At 42.1% G+C, this 27236-nt stretch overlaps 1 protein-coding gene across 2 annotated transcripts; it reads left to right on the top strand.

Annotated features, from left to right (window-relative positions):
- Nucleotides 1–13905: 13905 nt before the first annotated feature.
- On the top strand, nt 13906–26828 carry LOC118369702 (polymeric immunoglobulin receptor-like). Of its 2 annotated transcripts, none has more exons than XM_035754325.2 (10): nt 13906–14084; nt 21512–21823; nt 22047–22376; nt 23269–23317; nt 25020–25108; nt 25268–25308; nt 25679–25747; nt 25867–25938; nt 26313–26366; nt 26522–26828. In XM_035754325.2, exons 1-9 carry the CDS (start codon nt 14027–14029, stop codon nt 26364–26366), a joined length of 1074 nt encoding a protein of 357 aa, XP_035610218.1. In that variant the 5' UTR covers nt 13906–14026; the 3' UTR covers nt 26522–26828. The 2 variants fall into 2 exon arrangements, with proteins under 2 accessions (XP_035610218.1, XP_035610217.1); XM_035754324.2 differs by having other exon boundaries at nt 13907–14084; nt 26525–26828.
- Nucleotides 26829–27236: the final 408 nt, after the last annotated feature.

Genomic DNA, 27236 nt, shown 5'->3' with positions numbered 1-27236 from the left:
ATATGAGTCTATGGTTGTTGTTGGGGAAAGGGGTTGAGTGTGTATGAGTGTGTATGTATGAGTGTGTGGGTTTGTGTGTATCCCACAACTGTTGTGACGGAGTAAAAGATGTTAGGGACAATATAGGATGATTCACAATAATTGTTTGCTAATATAATAATTCCTTGCCATAATGTTATTTTGGTAATGGCGAGACTGGTTAGAGGTAAAAATCCTTTGCATACATTGCCTACATTACTACAAATATTAATAGCTAGTTATAGAAAATAAGATAAACAAGATTTTTTAAATGTGTATTGTAGGTGAAAATTCATGACCATGGTTATTTTCCAGTATCTAAACTGTTCTCCCAGAAGAATTGACACAGAAAACATAGTTTTAATTAATAGACATGTGTAAGCAGACTAAGGGCTGAGCTCAGGTGAATGTACAGACTGGGTCAGCATGGAGTTAATCACTAGACATCCAAAAACAGAACGTAAGCAGAAAATGTATGCCTGTGCAGTTGTTATATGCCTGAGGGAAGTCATTGCCTGGTCCTGTGACTAGCATTGAGACATGCAATTGCATTATGTATGTATGCCTGTGCTGTTGTAGGCCTGAGGGAAGTCATTGCCTGGTCCTGTTACTAGCTTTAAGGCATGTGATTGTATTGTATATGTATGTCTGTGCCATTACAGGCTTGGGGAGAGCCATTGTATAGTCTTATGAGTATCATTGGACAGACACCTGCATTTGTGTGTGGATACGCCACGAATAGAATCAGTAAACAAAGCAAGAATTGAGACAGAAAGATAATGGTGGCAAGAGGCCAAGGGGTGTTAACAAAACACAGACGGGTGTAGAATTTGGTGGTGGACTCGTGGTCATCTTTTCCAGTAGTTGACTTTCAAGGGATTTCACTTTTTCTTCTCGAGAAGACGCTTTTCTCCTCAGTTCCTTGTTGTCTTCTTTCTTAATGATACACCAGTCAGTTTATTCAAGCTACTTTATCATTACTGCCTCTCACAGTAACACAAGCTCAAAGCCACTCACCAAACCTCACTAACCAGATTTGACACTTCTCAGCCCACAGTCACCCTTTCTGTTCCTACAGACCAGAACAATGGGGGAACTGACGAGATGCAACAAGAGAAGAACCAGAGGTCAGTATTCAGTCTGCTGCATATCACATAACTTTAAAACCTCTTTGGGATAGGGGGCAGCATTTTCACTTTTGGATAAATAGCGTGCCCAATTTCAACTTCCTGCTACTCATGCCAAGAATATAAGATATGCATAGTATTAGTAGATTTGGATAGAAAATACTCTGAAGTTTCTAAAACTGTTTGAATCATGTCTGTGAGTATAACACAACTTATGTAGCAGGCAAAACCCCGAGGACTAACCATTCAGAATGATTTATTTTTGAGGTCACTGTCTGTTCAATGACTTCTCATGGGGAAACGATATTAATTAGGCACTTGTTTGCACTTCTTACCGCTTCCACTGGATGTCACCAGTCTTTGGAATTTGGTAGAGGTTATTCCTTTGTGCAATGAAGAAGTACGGTCATATTGGAATAGGGTAACACTGTTGAGAGTTGGGCAAGACTAGAAAAGTAGCGTTAGTTTCCTCTCGTCCTCTATTGAAAACAGATAGATAGACCCGTCTTCAATTTGATTGATTATTAACGTTTAAAAATACCTAAAGTTGTATTACAAAAGTATTTTGAAATGTTTTGGCAAAGTTTACAGGTAACTTTTGAGATATTTTGTAGTGATTTTGCACAAATTAGAAGCTGTTTTTTTCTGGATCAAACACGCCAAACAAATTGACATTTTGGATGTATTTATTTTAATTTTAAGTACAAGTTCTTATTTTCAATGACGGCCTTGAAACAGTGGGTTAACTGCCTGTTCAGGGGCAGAACGACAGATTTGTACCTTGTCAGCTCAGGGATTTAAACTTGCAACCTTCCGGCTACTAGTCCAACGCTCTAACCACTAGGCTACCCTGGACGGAATTATTCGAACAAAAGGACCATTTGTGATGTTTATGGGACATATTGGAGCGCCAACAAAAGAAGCTCGTCAAAGGTAAGGCATGATTCATATTTTATTTCTGCGTTTTGTGTAGCGCCTGCAGGGTTGAAATATGCTACTCTCTTTGTTTACTGTTGTGCTATCATCAGATAGTAGCATCTTATGCTTTCGCCGAAAAGCCTTTTTAAAATCGGACATATTGGCTGGATTCACAACGAGTGTAGCTTTAATTTAGTATCTTACATGTGTGATTTAATGAAAGTTTGATTTTTATATAATTTTATTTGACTTTGCCGCTCTGCATTTTCCCTGGCTTTTGGCCAAGTGAGACGCGACTGTCCCCCTATCCTAGAGTTAATAGCCATCCAAACAGTTGTTTATACTGTACGGGTGTGGATCACCTGACTAGAAAGGCTGATCAGAGCAGAGACAAGTGTCTGGGTTAACAATAATACTTTATATTGCCCAAATTACAAAGAAATCTGTATTTTTCATTTTCAGCTATAGAGTGTATACAAAATGAAACACCTTCCTTAAATGTTCTTGCTGAAACATTTACCACTTCACCATGGTTCAATATCTTTGCGTGTGTCCTGTGACTTGCCTAAGGGAGGCCTTTGGATGACTTTACAGCAAATTTTGACACATGTGAAAACTAAGATGTTGAGTGGTTAAGAAATAAATAGATATGCAAGAAGTATTCTGAAGAAGGACAGTACAGTATGATAGCTTATGTTACCTCTTGTTAAATACAGGAAGTGCCCCCTGGACACCTGTCTCTGTCTGACTGCAATTTTCATAATGACATGACAAAATAATTGTATTCTTCTACAGATTGGAACACATTCTTCTACCTGGTGAAAGTTGGTAATGCACTGCTGTTCCTCCTGTGCACCATCGTTTCTGTGGTGAAGTTCAGGGAAAACCAAAATCAAGATGATACCAAGGATGCATCGAAACCAGAGAGTTGTTTCTGGAGCCATCAAAGGGTCCAGTTTACCAACAGTTTGCACTAAATGCAAAGTTACTCAAACATGCAGCTGCCATTAGTTTTAAATGTATTTTTCTTTATTGTAACCTTCATTCTACATTTTTGTATACTTTCAATATTTAATTCCTTCTGGGAGTAAGAGCTATACATCTTCCTTCTTAGATCTACGTACAGTATGCCATGCTGTAAATGTGGGTATCAGATTCTATTCCCAACAACACATTGTATTTTTCTATATCCAAAATGTGTCTAAATACCACACTATACCAATAACAAATACTTGATGTGTGTATTTATCTGTACATTATGTTTGTTTCATTTTATAATCATTATTCTACTCAAATATGTATGTGTTGTGAAATGAAACTCTTGAAGAATGTTTGGTGCTTGACTTACCTTTGGTGAATAACCCCTGGTTCGCCATTCCCATGGGGAGAATTAATGAGAAAATAATGCTTTTTTTATTACATAAATCCTGTAAAACATCTAAAATATTTAGATGTTGTCCACAAGAGGGGCAGCAGTGGGTGTGCAAAGTTTCAGACTGGATGAGAGCTCTACATAATATTTTGTATCAAGTCTCCCAGGCGTCCCTCATGAGTTTGCCCAAATGTACCCAAGTGGCCGAATTGGTCAACTAATACATTCCCAAGTACATAACTATAGAGAATATACAAAGAATATTATGGTAATAAAACATTTAAGTTTACATACTCCCAGGAACGTCATACACGATGGATCATTAGCTTCCCTATATAGAAGACACTGACCTTCACACACCTAGATGGCCGAGTGGGGTGGGTGTGGAGCCAGAGAAAGCCAAGGGGTCAGACTGGAGGATCCAGGTCCTATGTTTGAATAGGTGGGGGATGGTGGAGTCTACCACTATTTTTATTCAGTCAGAACTCAAGTTTACTATTACTTATTTGATTTAACCTTTATTTTAGCAGGGGGTGAGCCCTGCATCAATCATTTTATGGATGAGCCCTGCATCAATCATTTTATGGATGAGCCCTGCATCAATCATTTTATGGATGAGCCCTGCATCAATCATTTTATGGATGAGCCCTGCATCAATCATTTTATGGATGAGCCCTGCATCAATCATTTTATGGATGAGCCCTGCATCAATCATTTTATGGATGAGCCCTGCATCATTCATTTTATGGATGAGCCCTGCATCAATCATTTTATGGATGAGCCCTGCATCAATCATTTTATGGATGAGCCCTGCATCAATCATTTTATGGATGAGCCCTGCATCAATCATTTTATGGATGAGCCCTGCATCAATCGTTTTATGGATGAGCCCTGCATCAATCATTTTATGGATGAGCCCTGCATCAATCATTTTATGGATGAGCCCTGCATCAATCGTTTTATGGATGAGCCCTGCATCAATCATTTTACGGATGAGCCCTGCATCAATCATTTTATGGATGAGCCCTGCATCAATCATTTTATGGATGAGCCCTGCATCAATCGTTTTATGGATGAGCCCTGCATCAATCATTTTACGGATGAGCCCTGCATCAATCATTTTATGGATGAGCCCTGCATCAATCATTTTATGGATGAGCCCTGCATCAATCATTTTACGGATGAGCCCTGCATCAATCATTTTATGGATGAGCCCTGCATCAATACATCAAATAAACAACACATATCTACAAACATATATATTTTATAAAGTATTGGGAACACAATCAATATAATGAAATATGTGGATCAATAGTCAATAAGACATTTAAAAAATGCACAGCCACACAATGTCATAGCCAAAATAACATACACATAGGTTATACTAATATATTATATTCCACAAAAATGTAAGGAATGATCACCGTTACACACAGCTCAAGCATAATGGCTGCTTGTCAGACAAAGGGCATTCACATTCTACAGGAAAGTTGGCTATCTAGCTAGCTTTGTTTCAAAACGATAGGTGGTCATTGGACTAAGAGACTGTCAATCAAGTGAACACAGCCCATCTCATTGGTGCGTAATGATGTCTGTCCTTCGTGGGCTAAAAGAGGTGTTGTGTAGCCAATTCGTAATATGGAATGATGAAACAAAGTTTGGTTGCCTTCCAGAGTGTCTGAGGATTGCACAGAAACTGAAATTGACTGGGTGAAACAAGGTTAAGCGGTCATATTTCATAGATTGTTTTGTTGCAAGTTGAAAGAGTTGGAATTCATGCAAAATGCTGTACACAACATTGATCATGTTAGGATATAAAAATGTATTTTATTAAACAAAACTACACTACATTTTATCTCTGGGACTGTAAGGATGACAAATCAGAGCAAGATTACTGAATGTATGTACATTATTTACCTTCAGAGGTGAGTGTATCAAACCAGTTGCCTTTATAATAGTGTTTTGTTGTTGTATCCTCAAACAATAGCATGGTATTTTTTCGGTGTAATAGCTACTGTAAATTGGATACTGCAGTTAGATTAACAATAATTTAAGCTTTCTGCCCACATAAGACATTTCAATGACCCGGAAAGTTGGCTGTTGTTTACAGCATCATTCAAGTCACATTATCGCATTTTGAACAACAACTGTCCCGATTTCAGGACACTGATCCAGTAGAGGTTTTAATGTTACATCTGCGTTTAATAACCAGCAAAAAAAACACTTTAAAAACTGCCTTATGATATCTTACATACAGTATATATTGACTGTACCTATTAAGGCCTAATAAGCCTATTCCAAGGCACTTGCTGTTTTCCATGCCCTGGGTCAGTGAGAAGGTGTCTTTGAACAACTGACTCTGATTAGATCTTTTTTTAAATTATTAGTATTAATGCAGATCAAAAACATTGTCCCTTCACTGCCAAGTGAGATTGTGAGATTGAGATGAACCATTACATTTTATTCAACTTCTTCATTTAGATTCAGTTATCTAAATTCAGATTCAGTTATCTAAATTCAGATTCAGTTATCTAAATTCAGATTCAGTTATCTAAATTCAGATTCAGTTATCTAAATTCAGATTCAAAACCATAGACAACCTCCTGATACTTTGCCAGACAGGAAAGGTAGAGGAGCACACAGTTAAATTGGTGTTGTGATGTATGAGGTCAAAGGGGGGTGAAATGTAACTGAGGTGGTTTGATGAACCATGCTCTTTTGATGAGCAACCTTGCTGGAGACTTGAAGACTTGTGTTAGTTTCATGAACTCATACCTATGGACTTCAGCTAAGTGGGCTAACACAGTATTGTGACATGCAGGAGGCCTGGTTCAAACCCAGTCAAGTCACAAGAGCAAGATTAAATAGGGAGTGAAAGGATATCCTTAGAAGGGCTATGTTAGGGCCATTCAACTATCTTCTTATGGGGGCCAAATTGCGGTTTTTGTGACACTCCATTCTAACGAGTCCTGCACGGCCTGAGATCAGCATAGAGGGGAACAGGAGGCACGTCCATGTTCCAGAGAGTCTAGGCTTCAGGAATAGGGTAGCTGACAGCCAAAACGGTTCAAACCCTCAAGCCAAATTCAAAGGAAGTAAATAAATTCAACATGCCACATTGTCTTCAGAGACCGCCAGAAGTTTCTGTTTACCACAGAGAGCATTTCACTCTGTCTGTTGTACCAGGATGTTGTCTCCTGAATGAACTGAATGTGAAAACTGAAAGTTCAATATGAAACTTTGATCAAATAATAGTTTGTAAACTTGATACACAGACAATGAATGCAATATTTACTATATTGAAACTGAATATAAATATATTGAATTAGAATTAAATTGAAATGATATAGAATGTTATAACTGACTGCAATATTCATTCAATTCAGTTTCAAATCATGAAATATAAGTTCAAATTATGAATTATATGATTCAATCTGTGCATTACAAATTCAAAAATATACTAATACAAATGCTAATTTATGGTATTCAAATATAATTGCTGTTCGTACTGATATCACTCCATATTACAGTTACATTCTTTAAAACAGTTGATTACATTTGGGATTACTTCATTTAATATCAAAATAAAAATGTGATAAATGTTAGTCATCATTTCTGTCATCAAAACTTCTCACATGCTCTCAGATTCTATTGTTCTGCTGATCGCCCATCAAGGGTGGATGGCTTCTTTTGTATTCAAACTGGTTGAATGAATAGGTAAGGCTTTTGAAACATTGACACCTGGCCAACTGGTCAATAAAACAGTTGTAACAGGCAATAAACATGAACGCTATGTTGGCAGGTGACTGAAGTTTTAGACCTACTTATTTTTTTACTTATTGTGTAAATAATGTTGCTGCTACCATCTCTTATGACCAAAAAGATCTTCTGGACATCAGAACAGCGATTATTCACCGCGGACTGGAAGAAACCTTTTCCTTTAACGAGTCCGACAAAAAGGATATGCTTTCACTGGAACAGGGCCAGATCCCCCACCTTTTGCGTGAAGAAAAGACGCAGGGGCCGCAGATCGGGCATCCATCTGAAGATCCATATGCCAGCGAGTAAACTCCCACTGCCAACCGTTCTTCTTGCTAATGTGCAATCATTGGATAATACAATTGATGACCTACGATTAAGATTATCCTATCAACGGGATATTAAAAATGGTAACATCTTATGTTTCACCGAGACGTGGCTGAACGAAGATACAGACAATATAGAGCTAGCGGGAAATTCCATGCACCAGCAGAACAGAGACACTACCTCTGGTAAGATGAGGGGTGGGCGTGTGTGTTTATCAATAACAGCTGGTTCATGATGTCTAATATTAAAGAAGTCTCGAAGTATTGCTCGCCTGAGGTAGAGTCCCTAATGATAAGCAGTAGACCACATTATCTACCAAGAGAGTTCTCATCTACATTATTCCTAGCTGTCTATTTAGCACCACAGAATGAAGCTGGCACTAAGACCGTTCTCAACCAAGCAAACCAAGCAAAGAAGAAAATGCTCACCCAGAAGCGGCGCTTTTAGTGGCTGATGACTTTAACTTCTTATGGGCAGGTGGGATGGTAGCGTCCCACCTGGCCAACATCCGGTGAAATTGCAGAATGAAATTCAAACTACAGAATAATAAATATTTAACTTTTATAAAATCACAAGTGTAATACATCACAATAAAGCTTAACTTCTTGTTAATCCAGCTGCTGTGTCAGATTTCAATAAGGCTTTACGGGGAAAGCACACTATGCAATTATCTGAGGACAGCGCCCCGCATACAAAAGCATGAAAAACATATTTCAACCAGGCAGGTGCGCCACGAAAGTCAGAAATAGCGAAATAATAAATGCCTTACCTTTGATGATCTTTTTCTGTTGGCACTCCAAAAGGTCTCAGATACATCACAAATGGTCCTTTTGTTCGATAATGTCCTTCTGTATATCCATAAAAACTCAGTTTAGCTGGTGCGCTTCAGTCAATAATCCACCCAGTTTCCCTCCATCAAAAGGCATACAAAATGAATCCCAAACATTAGTAATAAACTTTTCCAAACAGGTCAAACTCTGTTTATAATCAAACCTTAGGTACCCTAATACGTAAATAAACGATAACATTTAAGATGGAGAATCGTTATTGTCTTTACCGGAGAAAAATACCAAAGAACACTCTCTCTTTCACACACTTGGAAACACTACAGCCAAAATAGGAGCCACCTAGAAAAACTACCATTTCTGGCTCATTTTTCCCAAAACCAGGATGGAACTCTTTCTAAAGAGTCTTGACATCTAGTGGAAGTCCTAGGAGCTGCAATCTGGGAGGATGTTGCCTTATAATAAACGTGACAGCCATTGAAAACAGTGGTAGTGTCACGTTCTGACCATCGTTCGTGTGTGTTTTCCTTGTTTTAGTGTTGGTCAGGACGTGAGCTGGGTGGCATTCTATGTTTGTCTGGTTTGTCTATTTCTATGTTTGGCCTGATATGGTTCTCAATCAGAGGCAGGTGTTAGTCATTGTCTCTGATTGGGAACCATATTTAGGTAGCTTGTTTTGTGTTGGGTTTTGTGGGTGATTGTTCCTGTCTTTGTGTATGTGGCACCAGATAGGACTGTTTTTTTTTTCTTCACGTTTCTTGTTTTGTAGATTGTTGTATTTTCATCTTTATTACAAAAATAACCACGCTGCATTTTCGTCTGCCTCTCTTTCCCCAGAAGAAAACCGTTACAGGTAGGCTGTATTTTTTTTGGGGGGGGGGGGGTATGATTTGTCCTTCGGGGTTTCACCTGCCATATCAGTTATGTTATACTCACAGACATAATTTTAACAGTTTTAGAAACTTTAGAGTGCTTTCTATCCAAATCTACTAATTATATGCATATCCTAGCTTCTGGGCCTGAGTAACAGGAAGTTTCCTTTGGGCACGCTTTTCATCTGGACGTGAAAATACTGCCCCTGTTACGGTTTTCTTCCGTCGAAAGAGAGTCGGACCAAAATGCAGCGTGGTTAGTTCGATACATCTTTAATGACGAAAAAAACACGAACAATACAAAACAACAAACGGAATGAGAACCTATACAGCCTATCTGGTGACTACAAACACAGAGACAGGAACAATCACCCACAAAACACTCAAAGAATATGGCTGCCTAAATATGGTTCCCAATCAGAGACAACGAAAAAAACCTGCCTCTGATTAAGAACCGCCTCAGGCAACCATAGACTTTCCTCGACAACCCTACTCAGCCACAATCCCAATACCTACTAAACCCCAATACAAAAACACACCACAAAATAAACCCATGTCACACCCTGGCCTGACCACAAAATACTAAGACCAAGGCGTGACAGAACCCCCCCCCCAAGGTGCGGACTCCCGGCCGCACACCTAAACCCATAGGAGAGTGTCCGGGTGGGCGTCTGTCCACGGTGGCGGCTCCGGCTCGGGACTGGGACCCCACTCCAACCAAGTCTTAGTCCCCCTGTAACGTGTCCTATGATTGGCGACCCTCGCCGCTGACCTTGGCCTAATAACCCTCACCAAGGACCCCACTGGACTGAGGGGCAGCTCGGGACTGAGGTAGAAGCTCGGGACTGAGGGGAAGCTCGGGGCTGAGGGGAAGCTCGGGACTGAGGGGAAGCTCGGGACTGAGGGGAAGCACAGTACTGAGAGGAAGCTCAGGCAGGTAGTTGGCTCTGGCAGATCCTGGCTAGCTGGTGGTTCTGGCAGATCCTGGCTGACTGGCGGATCCTGGTTGACTGGCGGATCTGGAAGATCATGGCTGACTGGCGGATCCTGGCTGACTGGCGGATCTGGAAGATCATGGCTGACTGGCGGATCCTGGCTGACTGGCGGATCTGGAAGATCATGGCTGACTGGCGGATCCTGGCCGACTGGTGGATCCTGGCTGACTGGCGGCTCTAGCTGCTCTGGCAGCTCCATGCAGACTGGCAGCTCTATGCAGACTGGCAGCTCTGGCAGCTCCATGCAGACTGGCAGCTCTGGCTGCTCCATGCAGACTGGCAGCTCTGGCTGATCCATGCAGACTGGCAGCTCTGGCTGCTCCATGCAGACTGGCAGCTCTGGCTGATCCATGCAGACTGGCAGCTCTGGTTGCTCCATGCAGACTGGAGGCTCTGGCTGCTCCATGCTGACTGGCAGCTCTAGCTTCTCCATGCAGACTAGCAGCTCTGGCTGCGCTGAAGAGAAGGAAGGCTCTGATAGCGCTAGACAGGCGGGAGACTCCGGCAGCACTGGAAAGGAGGTAGGCTCTGGCTGCGCTAAACAGGCGGGAGACTCCAGCAGCGCTGTAGAGGACGAAGGCTCTGGCTGCGCTGAACAGGCGGGAGACTCCAGCAGCGCTGTAGAAGAGGAAGGCTCTGGCTGCGCTGAACAGGCGGGAGACTCAGGCAGCGCTGTAGAGGAGGAAGGCTCTGGCTGCGCTAAACAGGCGAGGCGCACTGAAATCCTTGTGCGTGGTGCTGGCACTGGTGGTACTGGACCGAGGACACGCACAGGAAGCCTGGTGCGGGGAGCTGCCACCGGAGGACTGGTGTGTGAAGGTGGCACAGGATGGACCGGACCGTGAAGGCGTACTGGAGAGCCTGAGAGCATGACTGGCACAGGACGTGCAAGGCTAGGTAGGTACACAGGAGGCCTAGTGCGTAAGGCTGGCACAATTTTCACCAGACGACTAACACGCACCTCAGGACGAGTATGGAGCGCTGACCCAGGTGCCATTAAATCCCCGACATGCTCCGTCGGGCAAATATCGTATTTAAAGCACCAAACCAGCAACTCCCTCATAACTCTCTCCTCCACTTTCCCCATTAACTCCTTCACAGTCTCTGTTTCACTCACCTCCAACACCGGCTCTGGTTCTGGTCTCCTACTTGGCTCCTCACGATAAGGGGGAGTTGGCTCAGGTCTGAACCCTGACTCTGCCACACTCTCCCTGAGCCCCCCAATACATTTTTGGGGCTGACTCTCGGTCTTCCGTCCGTGCCGCCATGCTTGCTTCGCCAATTCCATTCTCCGATAACCTGCTTCGCACTGCTCCAGCGAATCCCAGGCGGGCTCCGGCACTCTCTCTGGGACGACCGCCCACCTGTCTATTTCCTCCCAAGTAGTGTTGTCCCGATATTGTTGCTCCTGCTGCCGCTGTTGCTTCTCCTCATACCAGTGCCTCTCAGCTCTCGCCGCCTCCAGTTCTTCTTTGGGGCGGCGATATTCTCCAGGCTGATCCCAGGGTCCTTCTCCGAACAATTCATCCTCCCATGTCCATTCCTCTCTTTGTTGCTTCTGCTGTCGCTGACTGTCACCACGCTGCTTGGTCCTGGTGTGGTGGGTGATTCTGTTACGGTTTTCTTCCGTCGAAAGAGAGTCGGACCAAAATGCAGCGTGGTTAGTTCGATACATCTTTAATGACGAAAAAAACACGAACAATACAAAACAACAAACGGAATGAGAAAACCTATACAACCTATCTGGTGACTACAAACACAGAGACAGGAACAATCACCCACGAAACACTCAAAAAATATGGCTGCCTAAATATGGTTCCCAATCAGAGACAACGAAAATCACCTGATTAAGAACCGCCTCAGGCAACCATAGACTTTCCTCGACAACCCTACTCAGCCACAATCCCAATACCTACTAAAACCCCAATACAAAAACACACCACAAAATAAACCCATGTCACACCCTGGCCTGACCAAATAAATAAAGAAAACACAAAATACTAAGACCAAGGCGTGACAGCCCCCTACCCAAGAGAGGTTAATGCAGGCAAACTTCAATAAGTTTGACCTCATTTTTACCAGCATGTGACATGTGCAACCAGAGTAAAATCCCAGACCGCCATTGCTCCACACAAAGAGATGCATACAAAGCTCTCCACCCGCCCTCCATTTGTCAAATCTGACCATAATTCTCTCTTCCTGATTCTTGCTTACAAGCAAAAACTAAAACAGGAAGTACCAGTGACTCACTCAATACAGAAGTGGTCAGATGACGCGGATGCTACACCATAGGACTCTTTTGCTAGCACAGACTGGAATATGTTCCGGTATTCATCCAAAGGCATTGAGGAGTACACCACCTCAGTCATCGGCTTCATCAATAAGTGCACCGACGACGTCATCCCCACAGTGACTGTACGTACATATCCCAACCAGAAGCCATGGATTACAGGCAACATCCGCATCGAGCTAAAGGCTAGAGCTGTCACTTTCAAGGACCGGGAGACAAATCTGGATGCTTATAAGAAATCCCGCTATGCCCTCAGACAAACCATCAAACAAGCAAAGAGTCAATTCAGGATTAAGATTGAATCCTACTACACCGGCTCTGACACTTGTCGGATGTGGCAGGTCTTGAAAACTATTACGGACTACAAAGGTAAACCCAGACACGAGCTGCCCAGTGATGTGAGCCTACCAGATGAGCAAAATGCCTTTTATGCTCGAGTCGAGCCAAGCAACACTGAAGCATGCACGAGAGCACCAGCTGTTCTGGATGACTGTGTGATAACGCTATCGGTAGCCGATGTGAACAAAACCTTTAAACAGGTCAAAATTCACAAAGCCCCTGGGCCAGACAGATTACCAGGAAGTGTACTCAAAGGGTGTGTGACCAACTGGCAAGTGTCTTCACTGACGTTTTCAACCTCTCCCTGACTGAATCTAATACCAATATGTTTCAACCAGACCATCATTGTCCCTGTGTCCAAGGAAGCGAAGGTAACCTGCCTAAATTATTACCGCCCCGTGGCACTCACGTCGGTAGCCATGTAGTGCTTTGTAAGGCAGGTCATGGCTCACATCAACAGCATCCTCCCGGACACCCTAGACCCACTCCAATTTCCATACCGCCCCAAATAGATCCACAGATGATGCAATATCAATCGCAATCCACACTGCCCTTTCTCACCTGGACTAATGGAACACATATGTGAGAATGCTGTTCATTGACGACAGCTCAGCGTTGAACACCATAGTGCACATGAAGCTCATCATTAAACTAAGGAATCTCATTAAACTAAGGAATCTTATTATCTATGTATAGTGACTTCACCCCCACATACATGTGCAAATGACCTCATCTAACATGTACCCCCACACACTGTCTTGGTAACCGTACCCCCTCATTATTGTTATTCTTATTGTGTACATTTTTTAAATGACTTTTTCTCATAGTTTACATGGCAAATATCTTAACTCTTCTTGAACTGCACTGTTGGTTAAGGTCCTGTAAGTAAGCATTTCACGGTAAAGTCTACACTTCTTGTATTCGGGGCATGTGAAAAATAAAGACGGTTTGATTCGATTTGATTTGATTGGTTGCCCAAAATTCTGGGGCAGGGCTTAGCGAGGGGTCAATTCCCCATTTAAACCATTGGCGAAATCCATTGACTACACAAGGTCTTGCACAGGGCACATGGTTGCAATGTCATTAAAACAGGAAGAGTTAAATAAGTGATATCCATGAAGATCAGGAAGTAGAGTTAGTTGCCTGGGTGCCCTGGTCCCTGACACACACCAGTGCGTCCATTCAAACATAAAAGCTACCAGAGCATTTCTCTCTCATCCAATCATGGCTCCATATCTCCTCCTTGTCCTGCACATTATTTTCTTCCTCACTGGACTGTCAGGTAAGTGAGGGAAGTCATTTCTTTATTTGATATTATTAGGCTCAGTTCCTCGATGTCAGACATTGAGACTGAGTACATAATGAAATGTATAACACTATAATATTCGTTCTACTTTGTCCATAGACATTGAAGTCACATTAAAGATCTTCTTTATGTTGTGCTCAGATGTATTGATGAGTGCTGTTTTAATTTGTGAAACATTTGTATTTTTCAGCAGCTAGCTAGTTTTTAAATAACACATTTAAATACAACCTCCAGTAATCAAGATCTAACATATTAAGAAGAGAGACAGGAATAAAGCACTTATTTGGTTACAGTTGTATACCATGAGGTGCTCTTTGATCATGGCATGAAATAATACAGAACAAAAATAAGTTAATGCTGGATATTAAACAATGCCAAAAAAGCCTTTTTGCAAACCAACTTCCAGAAATAAAATGTAAAATCCTTTATTGTTTGCAGCTTTATAGCAACAATTTAAAAGATTACTGGCGCGTTGCCGCTACAAGAGCCTTTATCAGGGGGACAAAGAATAGGGGTAGACAGACAGACTTTTACCACATTTTGTTATGTTACATTCTTATTCTAAAATTGATTAAATTGCTTTCCCTCCCCTTCATCAGTCTATATTCAATACCCCATAATGACAAAGCAAAAAATGTTTATTTTTTTATTTTTGCAAAAGTATAAAAAATAAAATACTGAAATATTACTTTTACATAAGTATTCAGACACTTTACTCAGTATTTTGCTGAAGCACCTTCGGCAGCGATTACAGCCTCAAGTCTTTTTGGGTATGACGCTACAAGCTTGGCACACCTGTATTTGGGGAGTTTCTCCCAAGCTCTGTAAGGTTGGATGGGGAGTGTTGCTGCACAGCTATTTTCAGGTTTCTCTAGAGATGTTCAATCTCTGGCTGGGCCACTCAAGGACTTTCAGAGACTTGTCCCGAAGCCACTTCTGCATTGTCTTGGCTGTGTGCTTAGGGTCGTTGTCCTGTTGGTAGGTGAAACTTCGCCTCAGTCTGAGGTCCTGAGCACTCTGGAGCAGGTTTTCATCTCTTTGTACTTTGCTCCGTTCATCTTTCCCTCGATCCTGACTAGTCTCTCAGTGACAAGTCATTGTTTTTTATAAGTGTGCACCAGTTGCATTTCACACTTTAGTATCTCAATATGTTTTATCTGTAATGTTTATTATGTAATGTGTAAATAAAAGTACAGCATTATCATCGGTGACAGGTGAGTCAGATACACCGGAACCTATGCAACTGGGCAGAGCTACTGTAGATTGTTGCTTAGGAAACGTTCACCTAGACTAAGTTCTAACAGTTGTCTGTACTGTGGGGCTGCGGGACATTATATAGCCACCTGCCTGGTTAAGATAAATATTTTGTTAGTAGGTACAAGCACTCTGGTGAGCCAGACTGAGAATCCTCCAATTCCCATCAACCACACTCCTTTTTTGTGAAACTGCTATGGGGAGACCAGTCTAAGTCTCTCCGGGTGCTCATTGACTCTGGGGCGGATGAGAGTTTTATGGACGCTCCCCTAGTTTCTGAATTAGGTATCCCCACTCAACTCCGATCCATTGGTCGAGTTACCCACAGCACTGTTCCTGTTAGTCTGTGGGTTTCAGGAAATCACAGTGAGGCTATACATCTTCTCTTCATTGAGTCCCCCCATGTTCCTGTTGTGTAGGGATTTTCTTGGCTCCAAAAAGACAACCCATTATTGATTGGACCATGAGTTCAATCCTGGGTTGGAGTCCGTTCTGCCATTCTCATTGCCTCAAAGCAGGGCAGCCTTCCCCGAGATGGTCTCCTCAGGGCTTAAATCAAGCCTCGGATTTATCTGCCATCCCCGCAGAGTACCATGTCCTCCTGGATGTCTTCAGCCAGGCACGGGCTACTTCTCTTCCCCCACATCGTCCCTATGATTGTGCCACTGACTTTCTCCCAGGCACCACACCGCCTCGTGGTCGGCTATATTCCCTATCTGGCCCGGCGACCAAGGCCATGTAGGAGTATATTGAGGACTCTCTGGCTGCTGGGGCTTTTTCTTTGTGGAAAAGAAGGACAAGACCCTGTGTACATGCATTGACTACCGGGGCCTTAATGACATAACGATCAAGAATCGTTACACCTTACCACTCCTTTCCTCGGCTTTCGAACCTCTCCAGGGGGCTACCATCTTCTTTATGCTGGACCTTCGGAATGCCTACCACCTGGTTCGGATATGCGAAGGGGATGAGTGGAAGACAGCCTTCAACACTGCCAGTGGACACTATGAGTACCTGGTCATGCCGTTTGGACTCACCAACGCTCCCGTGGTCTTCCAGGCCCTGGTAAACAATGTGCTCCGGGACATGTTAAAACGTTTTGTGTTCATCTACCTTGACAACATCCTGTTTTTTTCCCCATTGTGCCCAAGAACACATCCTCCATGTTCGACAAGTCCTTCAGCACCTCCTGGAGAAGCAGTTATTTGTGAAAGTGGAGAAATGCGAGTTCTACCCTCTCCTTTCTGGGATATGTCATCGGTGAAGTAAATGTCCAGATGGACCCGGAAAAGGTGAAAGTAGTAGTGGATTGGCCCCAACCTACGTCCAGGGTGCAGCTACAACGTTTCCTGGGATTTGACCATTTCTACGTTTCATTCGAGGCTACAGCACCCTGGCGGCCCCCCTCTCGGCACTCACTTCTCCCAAGGTACCATTCACATGGTCCCCAGAGGTTGAAAGAGCCTTTGTGGACCTGAAGCGCCGGTTCACTATGGCTCCCATCCTCATCGATCTGGACCTGTCCCGTCAGTTTGTGGTTGAGGTCGATGCTTTTGACATTGGAATGGGGACTATCCTGTCCCAGCATTCCGTCCAGGACCAAAAGCTCCAGGACCTGCACCTTCCTGTCCCATCGTCTCAGAAAGAAACTACAACGTGGGTAACCGAGAACTCCTGGTGGTCAAGATGGCACTGGAGGAGTGGAGAAACTGGCTGGGAGGAGCAGAACATAAGTTTTTGTTTTGGACCGGCCACAAGAATTTGGAATATCTCCGCACAGCCAAGCGCCTTAACTCCAGGCAGGCCCGGTGGGCTCTGTTATTCAACAGGTTCAACTTCACCATTTCCTATCACCTGAGTCCAAGAATGTTAAACCTGACACCCTCTCTCACCTGTACAGTCACCCTACCACATCCTCTGACTCCGAGACCATCCTCTCTACCACATTCCTTGCAGCTGCTTTGGGCTGGGGTATTGAGACCCTGGTCCGCAAGGCACAACGTTCCCATCCTGCCCCTGGAGGGGGAACGGCTAACCATTTGTTCATCCCTTATTCAGTCCGGTCCTGGAATGGGCTCATGTCATCTGGCTTACCTGTCATCCGGGTTACCGTCGAACCCTGGCCTTCCTCCGACAACGTTTCTGGTGGCCCACAATGGTTCCTGATGCATCTGCCTTCGTCGTCGCATGCACTGTTTGTGCTTAGAATAAGTCTCCGCGGCAAGCCCCTTCCGGCCTCCTTCAGCCACTGCCTGTCCCTGGTCCCATATCTCCCTGGACTTACTGTCACATCCTGATCTGTTTCACCTGTCCTTGTGCTTGTCAAGACCCCCTCCAGGTGTTTCCCATCTTCCCCATTATCCTCTGGGGATTTAATCCGGTGTTTTCTGTCTGGGTCTATTTGTCTTGTATGTTCCAAGTCAACCAGTGTGTTTTTCCCATGTTCCTGCCTTTTCTCTTTTGCTAGTCCTCCCGGTTTTGACCCTTGCTTGTTTTCTGGACTCTGTACCCACCTGCCCTGACCTCAAGCCTGTCTGCCACAATGTACCTCCTGGACTCTAAACTGGTTTTGACCTTTTTGCCTGTCCACAATTATTCTCTTGCCTACCCCTTTTGGATAACCAATAAATATCAAAGACTCAAACCATCTGCCTCCTGTGTCTACATCTGGGTCTCGCCTCGTGCCCGTATAGTACTTTATAACTCATAAGCAGAGTTCCATAAAATAAAATCGATGCTTCAACTTAAAAACAACTCCAAGTGTATTTTGAATTAATATACTCAATTACAATTAAAGCATATGAAATTGAAGTCAACTTTAAATGAGTATGTTTAAGTGTAATGATAGCGAACATATAGTATAATTAAAAAATTAAATACAATGCATTTAAATTACACTTTTAAAAAGTGTATTGCAGGTTGATAGTATATTTATAAGATAATTAGTTGGGCGCTTAAATTTGTCCTATTTCACACATGTACAAGAGTGAATCGTAAATTAGTTTGTGCATATCCCACTCCCCCTGAGAGTGGGTTCAGTGCCAGGGATCAATGTCAGCGACCCTGGGTAAATTAGGGTTATGTGCTGTCATGACGTTACCCTCTTTGGGTACAGCGAACACCATCCCCCGCTCTCTGCTTCTACAACCAGACTGCTGTGGTCAGAGTGAGGTCCTAAATTCCTAGGGAAGACCTTGCCTCATGGCCACACAGTATAGAAATAAAGTGAAGATTCATAGAGAACAAAGGAATTTCTTCCACCTCACAGAACTTGAGGTCCGAACAACGTTTAGGGTTCCAGAGAAGGTATAAAAGATCGGTAAAGAATCCAGCTACAAACTGGTCCGTTGTTACAAATTGGGGAAGCTCATGGGAGACGGTGTGGCCGCATTACCATAATGCTGTTTATATAATAGCCTCAGATATGAGGTTTACATCTAATTGCTGTATAAGATGAATGAGTGAGGATGATACTGTTTGTAGAATTGTGTAATGTGATTTTGGACTGTTTAATGAAGGAAACTCCAATTCCCTTTTGAGTTGAACTAAATCAGAGGACCGCCCATGAGCCCAGTTAGGGTCAGGCATCCTGGGACAGCCCCTTTTTTGCAATTCCGAATAAAACCCAACTTTGAGAAATTCTAAGTAGACCATGTTTCTCTCAATCACGGGAGGACAAAGGTTGCAGACCATGCTGAATATTTTAACCATACCACGTGGTTAAACTCTGAGACTATCGATACCGACAGAATAAGAACAAGTCTTTGATATTAATTACTACTGTCTGCAGCTAGGAATTCGGTATCATTGAACGCGAAGAACGACAACCGCCGAAACATCCAATCTACAACAACATGAATGAATGTCGCTTTGAACAATTCACTCTAACAGAGAGAGAGAGCGAGAGAGGACAAAAAAATAAATACAATTTTCAGCAAAGATCAAGACGACACACTGAGCGTAAATATATATATTGATTGCAATTGTTCCCGAAAGAGTGAGCGTTCATGTGTAAAGGATTAGCATTTCAATTGTTATAATCATTAACTTTGTAGTGACTTCTTAGTCGACCCCCTCTTCCCTTTTGTCTAACAAGCCGCCATGCCGGTTTAGCCAACTAGGGCACCTTCTCCTATCATTTCTTGTAACCATATTTAATTTGTTGTCTTGTTTATGCATTTCTGTGAATTATTTAGTTAGTAATAAATACATGATTTAAGACAATTGATGTATGGATGACTCATAGTGAAGACTGGGTGCGTGCAGATAACCAACAATTTACGACGTTTGGAATGAGACTAACGTGAGGTAAAATAAATAATTCCTTAATCAGAAGACTGTTGATCAGATATGAAAATATCTGAAAGGTTATATTGGGAAATTATAACTTTGTAATCTGAATATTTTCCTTGGTGCCCCGAATTCATAGTTAATTACGGTTACATGATTTATCAGTTTGATTGCGTAATACTAATTACAGAGAATCTTTGATAAAAAAATGAAGTTTTCAATTTAATGATAGTAAAGACATGACAGTGCCTTGCTCAAAGGCCCATCAACAGATGTTTCACTTTGTCAGCTCAGGGATTTGAACCAGCAACCTTTCAGTTACTGGCCCAACACTCCTAACCACAAGGCTACCTGCTACCCACCTGTTGTATACTACAAAGACTGAAAAAACAATTAATTTAAAGTGTTCTTTAAGTGTGAAGTTTTATGATAGTATATGTTTTGTATACTTAAGATATCCTAGAAAAGTACACTACATACTTAGCCAAATTAATTTAAACTCAGTTTCACAATTCCTGACATCTAATCCTAGTAAAAACTCATTTTTTGGGGTTAGTTAGGATCACCACTTTATTTTAAGAATGTGAAATGTCAGAATAATAGTAGAGATAATTATTTATTTCAGATTTTATTTCTTTCATCACATTCTCAGCGGGCCAGAAGCTTACATACACTCAATTAGTATTTGGTAGCATTGCATTTAAATTGTTTAACTTGGGTCAAATGTTTCCGGTAGATTTCCACAAGCTTCCTACAATAAATTGGGTGAATTTTGGCCCATTCGTCCTGACAGAGTAACTGAGTCAGGTTTGTAGGCCTGATTGCTCACACACTTTTCCAGTTCTACCCACACATTTTCTATGGGATTGAGGTCAGGGCTTTGTGATGGCCACTCCAATACCTTGACTTTGTTGTCCGTAAGCCATTTTGCCACAACTTTGGAAGTATGCTTGGGGTCATTGTCCATTTGGAAGACTCATTTGCGACCAAGCTTTAACTTCCTGACTAATGTCTTGAGAGGTTGATTCAATATATCCACATAATTTTCCTCCCTAATGATGCCATCTATTTTGTGAAGTGCACCAGTCCCTCCTGCAGCGAAGCACCCCCATAACATGATGCTGCCACCCCGTGTTTCACGGTTGGGACGGTGTTCTTCGGCTTGCAAGCCTCCCCCTTTCTCCTCCAAACATAAGAATGGTCATTATGGCCAAACAGTTCTATTTTTGTTCCCCATTAATCACACCATCCCTTCACATGGTTTAGAATAGGTAAAGACACATTCACATATGAAGACAATGTTCCCTCCTGTTCTCTTCCCTTTCTGATATTCGGTATAGCACCAGGGACATGTAAATGACAAGCCTGACCTCTCCCCTCTCTGGGCCCCAGTTGACTGAGCCCCAGCTGAGGGATGGTGTGCAACTATTGACCTAATAACAAAAGTGTCAGTAACATATTTTGCACAAACATTTTTTGCCAACATTGTACTACAGTAGGTATCAGAACAACCATCCAGTCAAAGTTATAGTATTTCATAACTATTTCATTAACTTCAAATTGTATCTGATTGAAACTAGAGATTTGTCTCCATAGTTTAGGGGTGTCAAAGCTAAATATGTTATGTGTTACGTTATGTTCTCATGGCTGGATTTGGGTGTGACAACATCAGCACTAACATGTCTCAGTCTTCTCTGGTGTCACAAACACATAATGTGACAATGTGTATCACTCATTTTTCTCTAGAGGTCACAAATGTATACATTTTGTCAAGTGGTTTGGCTGATCATCTGGTGGGACTCTTGAGCAGCTGGGTGAAATTAAAGTATCTATATATGTATTTTCTGTTGTGTCTACAGGTATTCACGGTGTGTCCACAGTGAGTCATGTGTCTGTAAGTGAAGGAGGCTCCATCACCATCCCATGTCTCTATCATCATGGCTCTGAAAAACATGTGAAATACTGGTGTAGTGGATATTTTTTCAATTTTTGCTCTACTCTAATACGTACTCACTCTCAGAGTGCATCTAATTGGTTGTCCATCGTTGATAATGTTACTACAAGAGTCTTCACTGTGACCATGAAGAATCTGCAACTAGGGGTCTCTGGATATTTCTGGTGTGCTGTGGAGAACGGTGACACCACACATCTATATCTGTCAGTTGCCACAGGTGAGATCCTTACCTTTCTGATCATTAAAATACCATCTACGGAGTTTTGTAATACCATGTCAAATTGAATAGTTTAGATGAGCATCTGGCCTCATAATTCTGTTTAAACCATTTGTGTTTTCTGATCTAGATGTACCTTTTTAAAATGACCGAACATGTACTCTGTGTGGGGATTATTTGACATTCACACCAATGTTGACCTTTCAAATCCATTCATGTGCAGGTACTGCAGGACTCTATGTGGACCAACAACATGTGACTGGAGTTGAAGGACAGAGTGTCACTGTCAATTGTAACTATAGTAACTCTGGAGATTTCTGCTGGTGCAGGCTGGGTGGCTCTTGCGTGGAGAGGACTGTTGGGAATTTAGATGGAGCATCAGTAGAATTAAAGCGGATTCTTGCCAATGGAAAAAAAGTAATGATCGTAACGATGAGTCAACTAAAAATGAAGAACACTGGCTGGTACTGGTGTGCAGTTGGAGATCTACAGATACCTGTTCATATCACTGTTAACCAATCAACCACAACACAGAGTAACACAACCACCACAAGTAAGTACAGAGCAATCCCATATAACCATGTATGAGTCCCGTTTATTCATCCAGTGTTAGAGATTAAGGAACATTTCTGAAGCAAAGTGGAAATAAATATATTTTGTACTTTGACATTTTTCTTCACAATTTCGAACTTGTCTCATCGCTGCAACTCCCCAAAGGGCTCGAATGTGGAGGTGAATGTGGAGTCATGCGTCCTCCGAAACATGACCCGCCTAACCGCGCTTCTTAACACCTGCCAGCTTAACCCGGAAGCCAGCCGCACCAATGTGTTGGAGGAAACACCGCTCATCTGGCGACCGGGGTCAGCCTGCAGGCACCCGGACCGCCACAAGGAGTTGCTAAGGTGCGATGAGCCAAGTAAAGCCCCCGTGGCCAAACCCTTCCCTAACCCGGACGATGCTAGGTCAATTGTGCACCGTACTATGGGACTTCCGGCCACGGTTGGTTGTGGCACAGCCAGGGAATAAACCTGGGTCTGTATCATCGCCTCTAGCAGTGCCTTAGACCGCTGCGCCACTCAGGAGCCCCCAAAACGGAAATCTTTTGACCACACATTCTCTTGAGATTATCCTGTCAGTCATGTTAAAGTTCATTAAGAAATTGAACAATCTTTATAAAACTGTTCATCATATCTACCACCTAGATTTGAAATTAATACTGAAAATTCAAGGAATTTAATTTTAACGCATGTGTGAAACACAAGCTAAGAAAGCATTATATAGATTAGCTAATCAACCTTCCAGTTACCTGGTTGTAATCATATAAATGTACATTTTACACCAGTCAGTTTATTGGAGCTATTTATTGTAGCTTCTCACAGCGACAAAAGCTCCCTAACAGGTGCTGAGTAACACTTCTCAGGCAACATTCACCCCTTCTGTTACAGACCAGAACAATGGGGGAACTGACGAGAAGCGACAGGAAAGGATCCAGAGGTCAGTATTCAGTCTCCTCACTTTAACAGGGGCAGCAGGCAATGTTCCCTCTAAAAATGTTTAAGCACTGAGAAAATGTCTGGTCTGCTGAGTGCAAACTTGAACCTTGTGAAAATTCTGTGCTACTTCCGGCGTACGTTTACTGTGAACACTGAGGCTGTACCTGCTTTAATTTACTGTTTAAACAGGGGCCACGTAGGTTACTGTGGCTATTTGATCATACTGTAGGCCTACCAGAGTGGCCGACCATCAAAAACTATGGCTCAGATAACATTTTAACATGGAAATAGCAGTTACTTCCTTCAGCCTACAGTAGCATCCAATGTGTGGTGTTCAATGTAGGCCTACATTCCATGAGAATTTTGAAAAAAAAACATGCAAGGCTTGACAATGAATTATCCATCTGTCCTTCAGACAAGGAGGTGACTGATCATTTTGTTGTGTTGTTTGATGCAAGAAACCACTTTACAAAATACAATTCATTATTATTCCCATACCATTATTACAGAGAATCAGACAAATGATGCTACCCTCTGCATGTTGGCAACTTAACTTATTCAAGTCTCTCTCAAAATACAATACTGCTCTTTTAAGACATAAAAAAAGCTCTTTACCTGACTTGTTTTTCAAAGATGGCTAGAAATGTACACGTTTTGTGCTATTGTAGGAAGCAGTCACTCCCACATTGCCGAATACAAATGATCTATAGCTAGGCTAGTAACTCACTTACTAGAAAATAATTTGAACAAATGTGAACACATGGCTACATGCAGCTCTTGGTTTGATCTCAAAACACATAATAATAGCTCATGCTGTAAAACAGTCCAGTTCAAAGTGAATGGCACAAATCTATATATGGCAATGGTCAATTTGCATATAGGCCTACTGCAGATCTACTGCAGATCTTATTGGTTATGGTGCACCGGTCTGTAGAGTATGGGCCTGGCTTCTGCCTACATGAAAATCTCTTGCATAGTTAGTTTTGCATACTAAGTATTGCATAGTTCGTTTTGTTCATTTGTTGCAATGAAATTGGCTAATATTGCATTGATTCGATTTAATTCCCACAGTGAAGGGAAATGTTTATAGTGTTAACTAACAAAGAAATCTTGTGAAAGTTGAGTGAAGTTCAATCTCGTGCTTCTCTGTGGAGGCTGATATTTCTTCTGCGGGGGAGCTGTGCACAGCTTATATGGAACATTGGCGGCAGGTAGCCTAATGGTTAAGAGCTTTGGGCCAGTACAAACGTAAGGACGGCGGTTCAAATCCACTTATCAGAAAAATCTGTTGATGTGCCCTTGAGCAAAGGCACTTAACCCTAATTGTCGCTCTGGATAGGAGCATCTGCTCAACGACAAACATGTAATAGTCATCCAAATGGTTGGTGATACTGTAAGGGTGTGGGGGCAATGGATGAAAGTGGATACAAAATGAAAAACACCTTCCTTTACCACTTCCCCATGGTTCGACATTCTTTGTGTGTGTATTGTGACATACTTAAGCATTTGTGGCATTCTCTTCTCCTCCCTCTTTTGGTGAAGTTCCTTATTCCTTACTTCCTAAAGCTAATGTGTTCGGACCATGATAGGCTACAAAGTATTTCTACTCTGTCGCAACAGTGCAACAAAAATTATGCCTATGACATGTAGATCAATGACTGTGATTATCTATATATTCTATTTAATTGCATTTTAAATTCCAGTTTGCTGGTTGTCCTGCTCATTCCTCTGAGCCTGTTGGTGGTGGTGATAGCTGTTACCTTGGTCACATTGAAGAAGTTGAGAAAACAAAGTAAGTATTTGTTTTAATAAAAATGGATTAAAAAGTGTTTGTAATAATAATGAATAATGTCATTTGCAGAATATAATAAATACAGGACAGTTGATACTATAAATGAAAAGTTTGACATCAAAGATCACTAGTACCAACATCCTCTTTTGTTTATTTCAGAGGACAAGAAGGCAAAGGACCAACCTGCAAACACCACAGTAGTAAGCTATGAGTTATCTTCTCACACATCTGTTCCTTTCACTTCTTGATATTCTAGGGCTCTCTTTGGTTGATAGTCATAAAAGGCATCAATTATCAACCCGATATCTTAGATTTACTGGACTCAAGAATATTAAGTTAAACAGTTTAAAGAGAACTGGGTTTCTCAATGTAGTCATGCACTGAGTATGCATATTTGACTTCCTCAAATCCCTCACCACAACTCCTGACACTTGAATGACAACACATTTTGTACATTCATTAGAATACATTGAAACTGCAAATGCATGTGTCAAATTACACGTGTACAACAGCCTTATGTCGTAAAAAAAAAAGTTTGATGTTAACAAGGTTTGTGTTTCATTCTTTCAGCAGTCTGCTGACTCTGAGCAGAACATAACCTACAGCACTGTGAGTCACACCAGAGGAACAGCACAACAGGTAAAAACCTCATATTTTGACCCAACCCCCCCTCCAACCCAGCCTAAACCCTCTGCAACCCAACTAACCCCCTCTCTGAGTGGATGAGATCATGTTGCTCTCTCTCCTCCATCACACAGGGCCTAAACCCTGAGAGACATGGTGACTTATACAGCACTGTGATTCCTATGCAGCACAGGACAGCACAAAGGGTAAACATTAAACTAAATAAACACATACACACTGCTGGTCTTGTATAGTATTTTTCTGTCTTGAGAAGCAGAACGTGAATTGACAGCCCTGATGTACTGTAGAATGTACAATAAATACAAAATGGATGTAAATGTTATCTGAATAACTCTATCGAACCGTCTACCATCAGGACCCATTACCTGATGATGCAGTGACATACAACACTGTGGTCACCAAGACTAAAGCCTGCATAAAAAGCTGCTCTACTGTGTTGATGACTTGCTTAACTTATTCATACCTGTATGTGTTTGTACTGGCAGAAGCTTATATGTATATAGGCTCTGTAAATCACCATTATAGCTATCAATCTGTGTGTGTTCCTCCTCTCTTACAGGAAGCAGAACCAGGTGATGTGGTCTACAGCACAGTGGCCCAACACCAGAGATAGGTCAGTGTGATCACTGCCAACCTTCATGTTTGCTATTTCCTTTCCGTTGGTGCACTTGACATTTTATCTGCACCTTCTGACTAACGGATCGTTGTCCATTAGTAACCTATACGACTGGTATGTTCACCGATAACTGAAGGTTCACTTTCTCCCAGCAGGAGGCAACAGAACAACAGAGACTGCGTGAAGTCCCTCCAAATTGTTCCATTTTGCTCCCTAGCTCTCACCTCTTTGGGGGTTACTGATCTGGAAGGACTGAATAAGACTAATGCCTGTCTATCACAGTCTTGTTCTTTTCCATTTAGCAGGCTCTGCTGGCTTAATTATGCCAGTGATTGTGTATTCTAGACAAAGGCAGATTAATTGAGTGTAATTTGAGATTTTCTGTTGTTTAATGTCCACACTGATCCTGTGTATTTCAGTGCTTCATATCTGAAATAAACTACTTTAACGAGAAACTTACCTGAAATGAATGCATGTACAACATCATTAACAGGGGATTAAAATACTTACATACAGTATTTTCCTAGATGCAGAGCACAATTTCATTTCACAACGTGAGGGTAGGCTAAATTCTAATGCCAAGAAACATAATTATCAGGGACCATATCGAGTGTCTCAGAGTAGCAGTGCTGTTCTAGGATCAGGTCCCCCCTGGCCAGGTAATCTTATTTATTGTCATCTAAAAGGCTAAACTTATCCCATATCAGCAATCCTACTCTGAGGCTCTTGATACATATGGCCCAGGTCTACAAGACACAGTCACAGCCGTTACTATGTGATATATTACTTTTTGGAGGACCACATTTTTATTTGTTTTGTTGGTTTTTGTTGGGGGGTACAGGTACATTATCCATTTCAAACGTACAT

This window comes from Oncorhynchus keta, chromosome 36 (genome assembly GCF_023373465.1).
Source record: "Oncorhynchus keta strain PuntledgeMale-10-30-2019 chromosome 36, Oket_V2, whole genome shotgun sequence".
Taxonomy (NCBI): domain Eukaryota; kingdom Metazoa; phylum Chordata; class Actinopteri; order Salmoniformes; family Salmonidae; genus Oncorhynchus; species Oncorhynchus keta.
The sequence above is the reverse complement of the archived record's forward strand: the minus strand, read 5'-3'. Positions and strand labels throughout refer to the sequence as shown.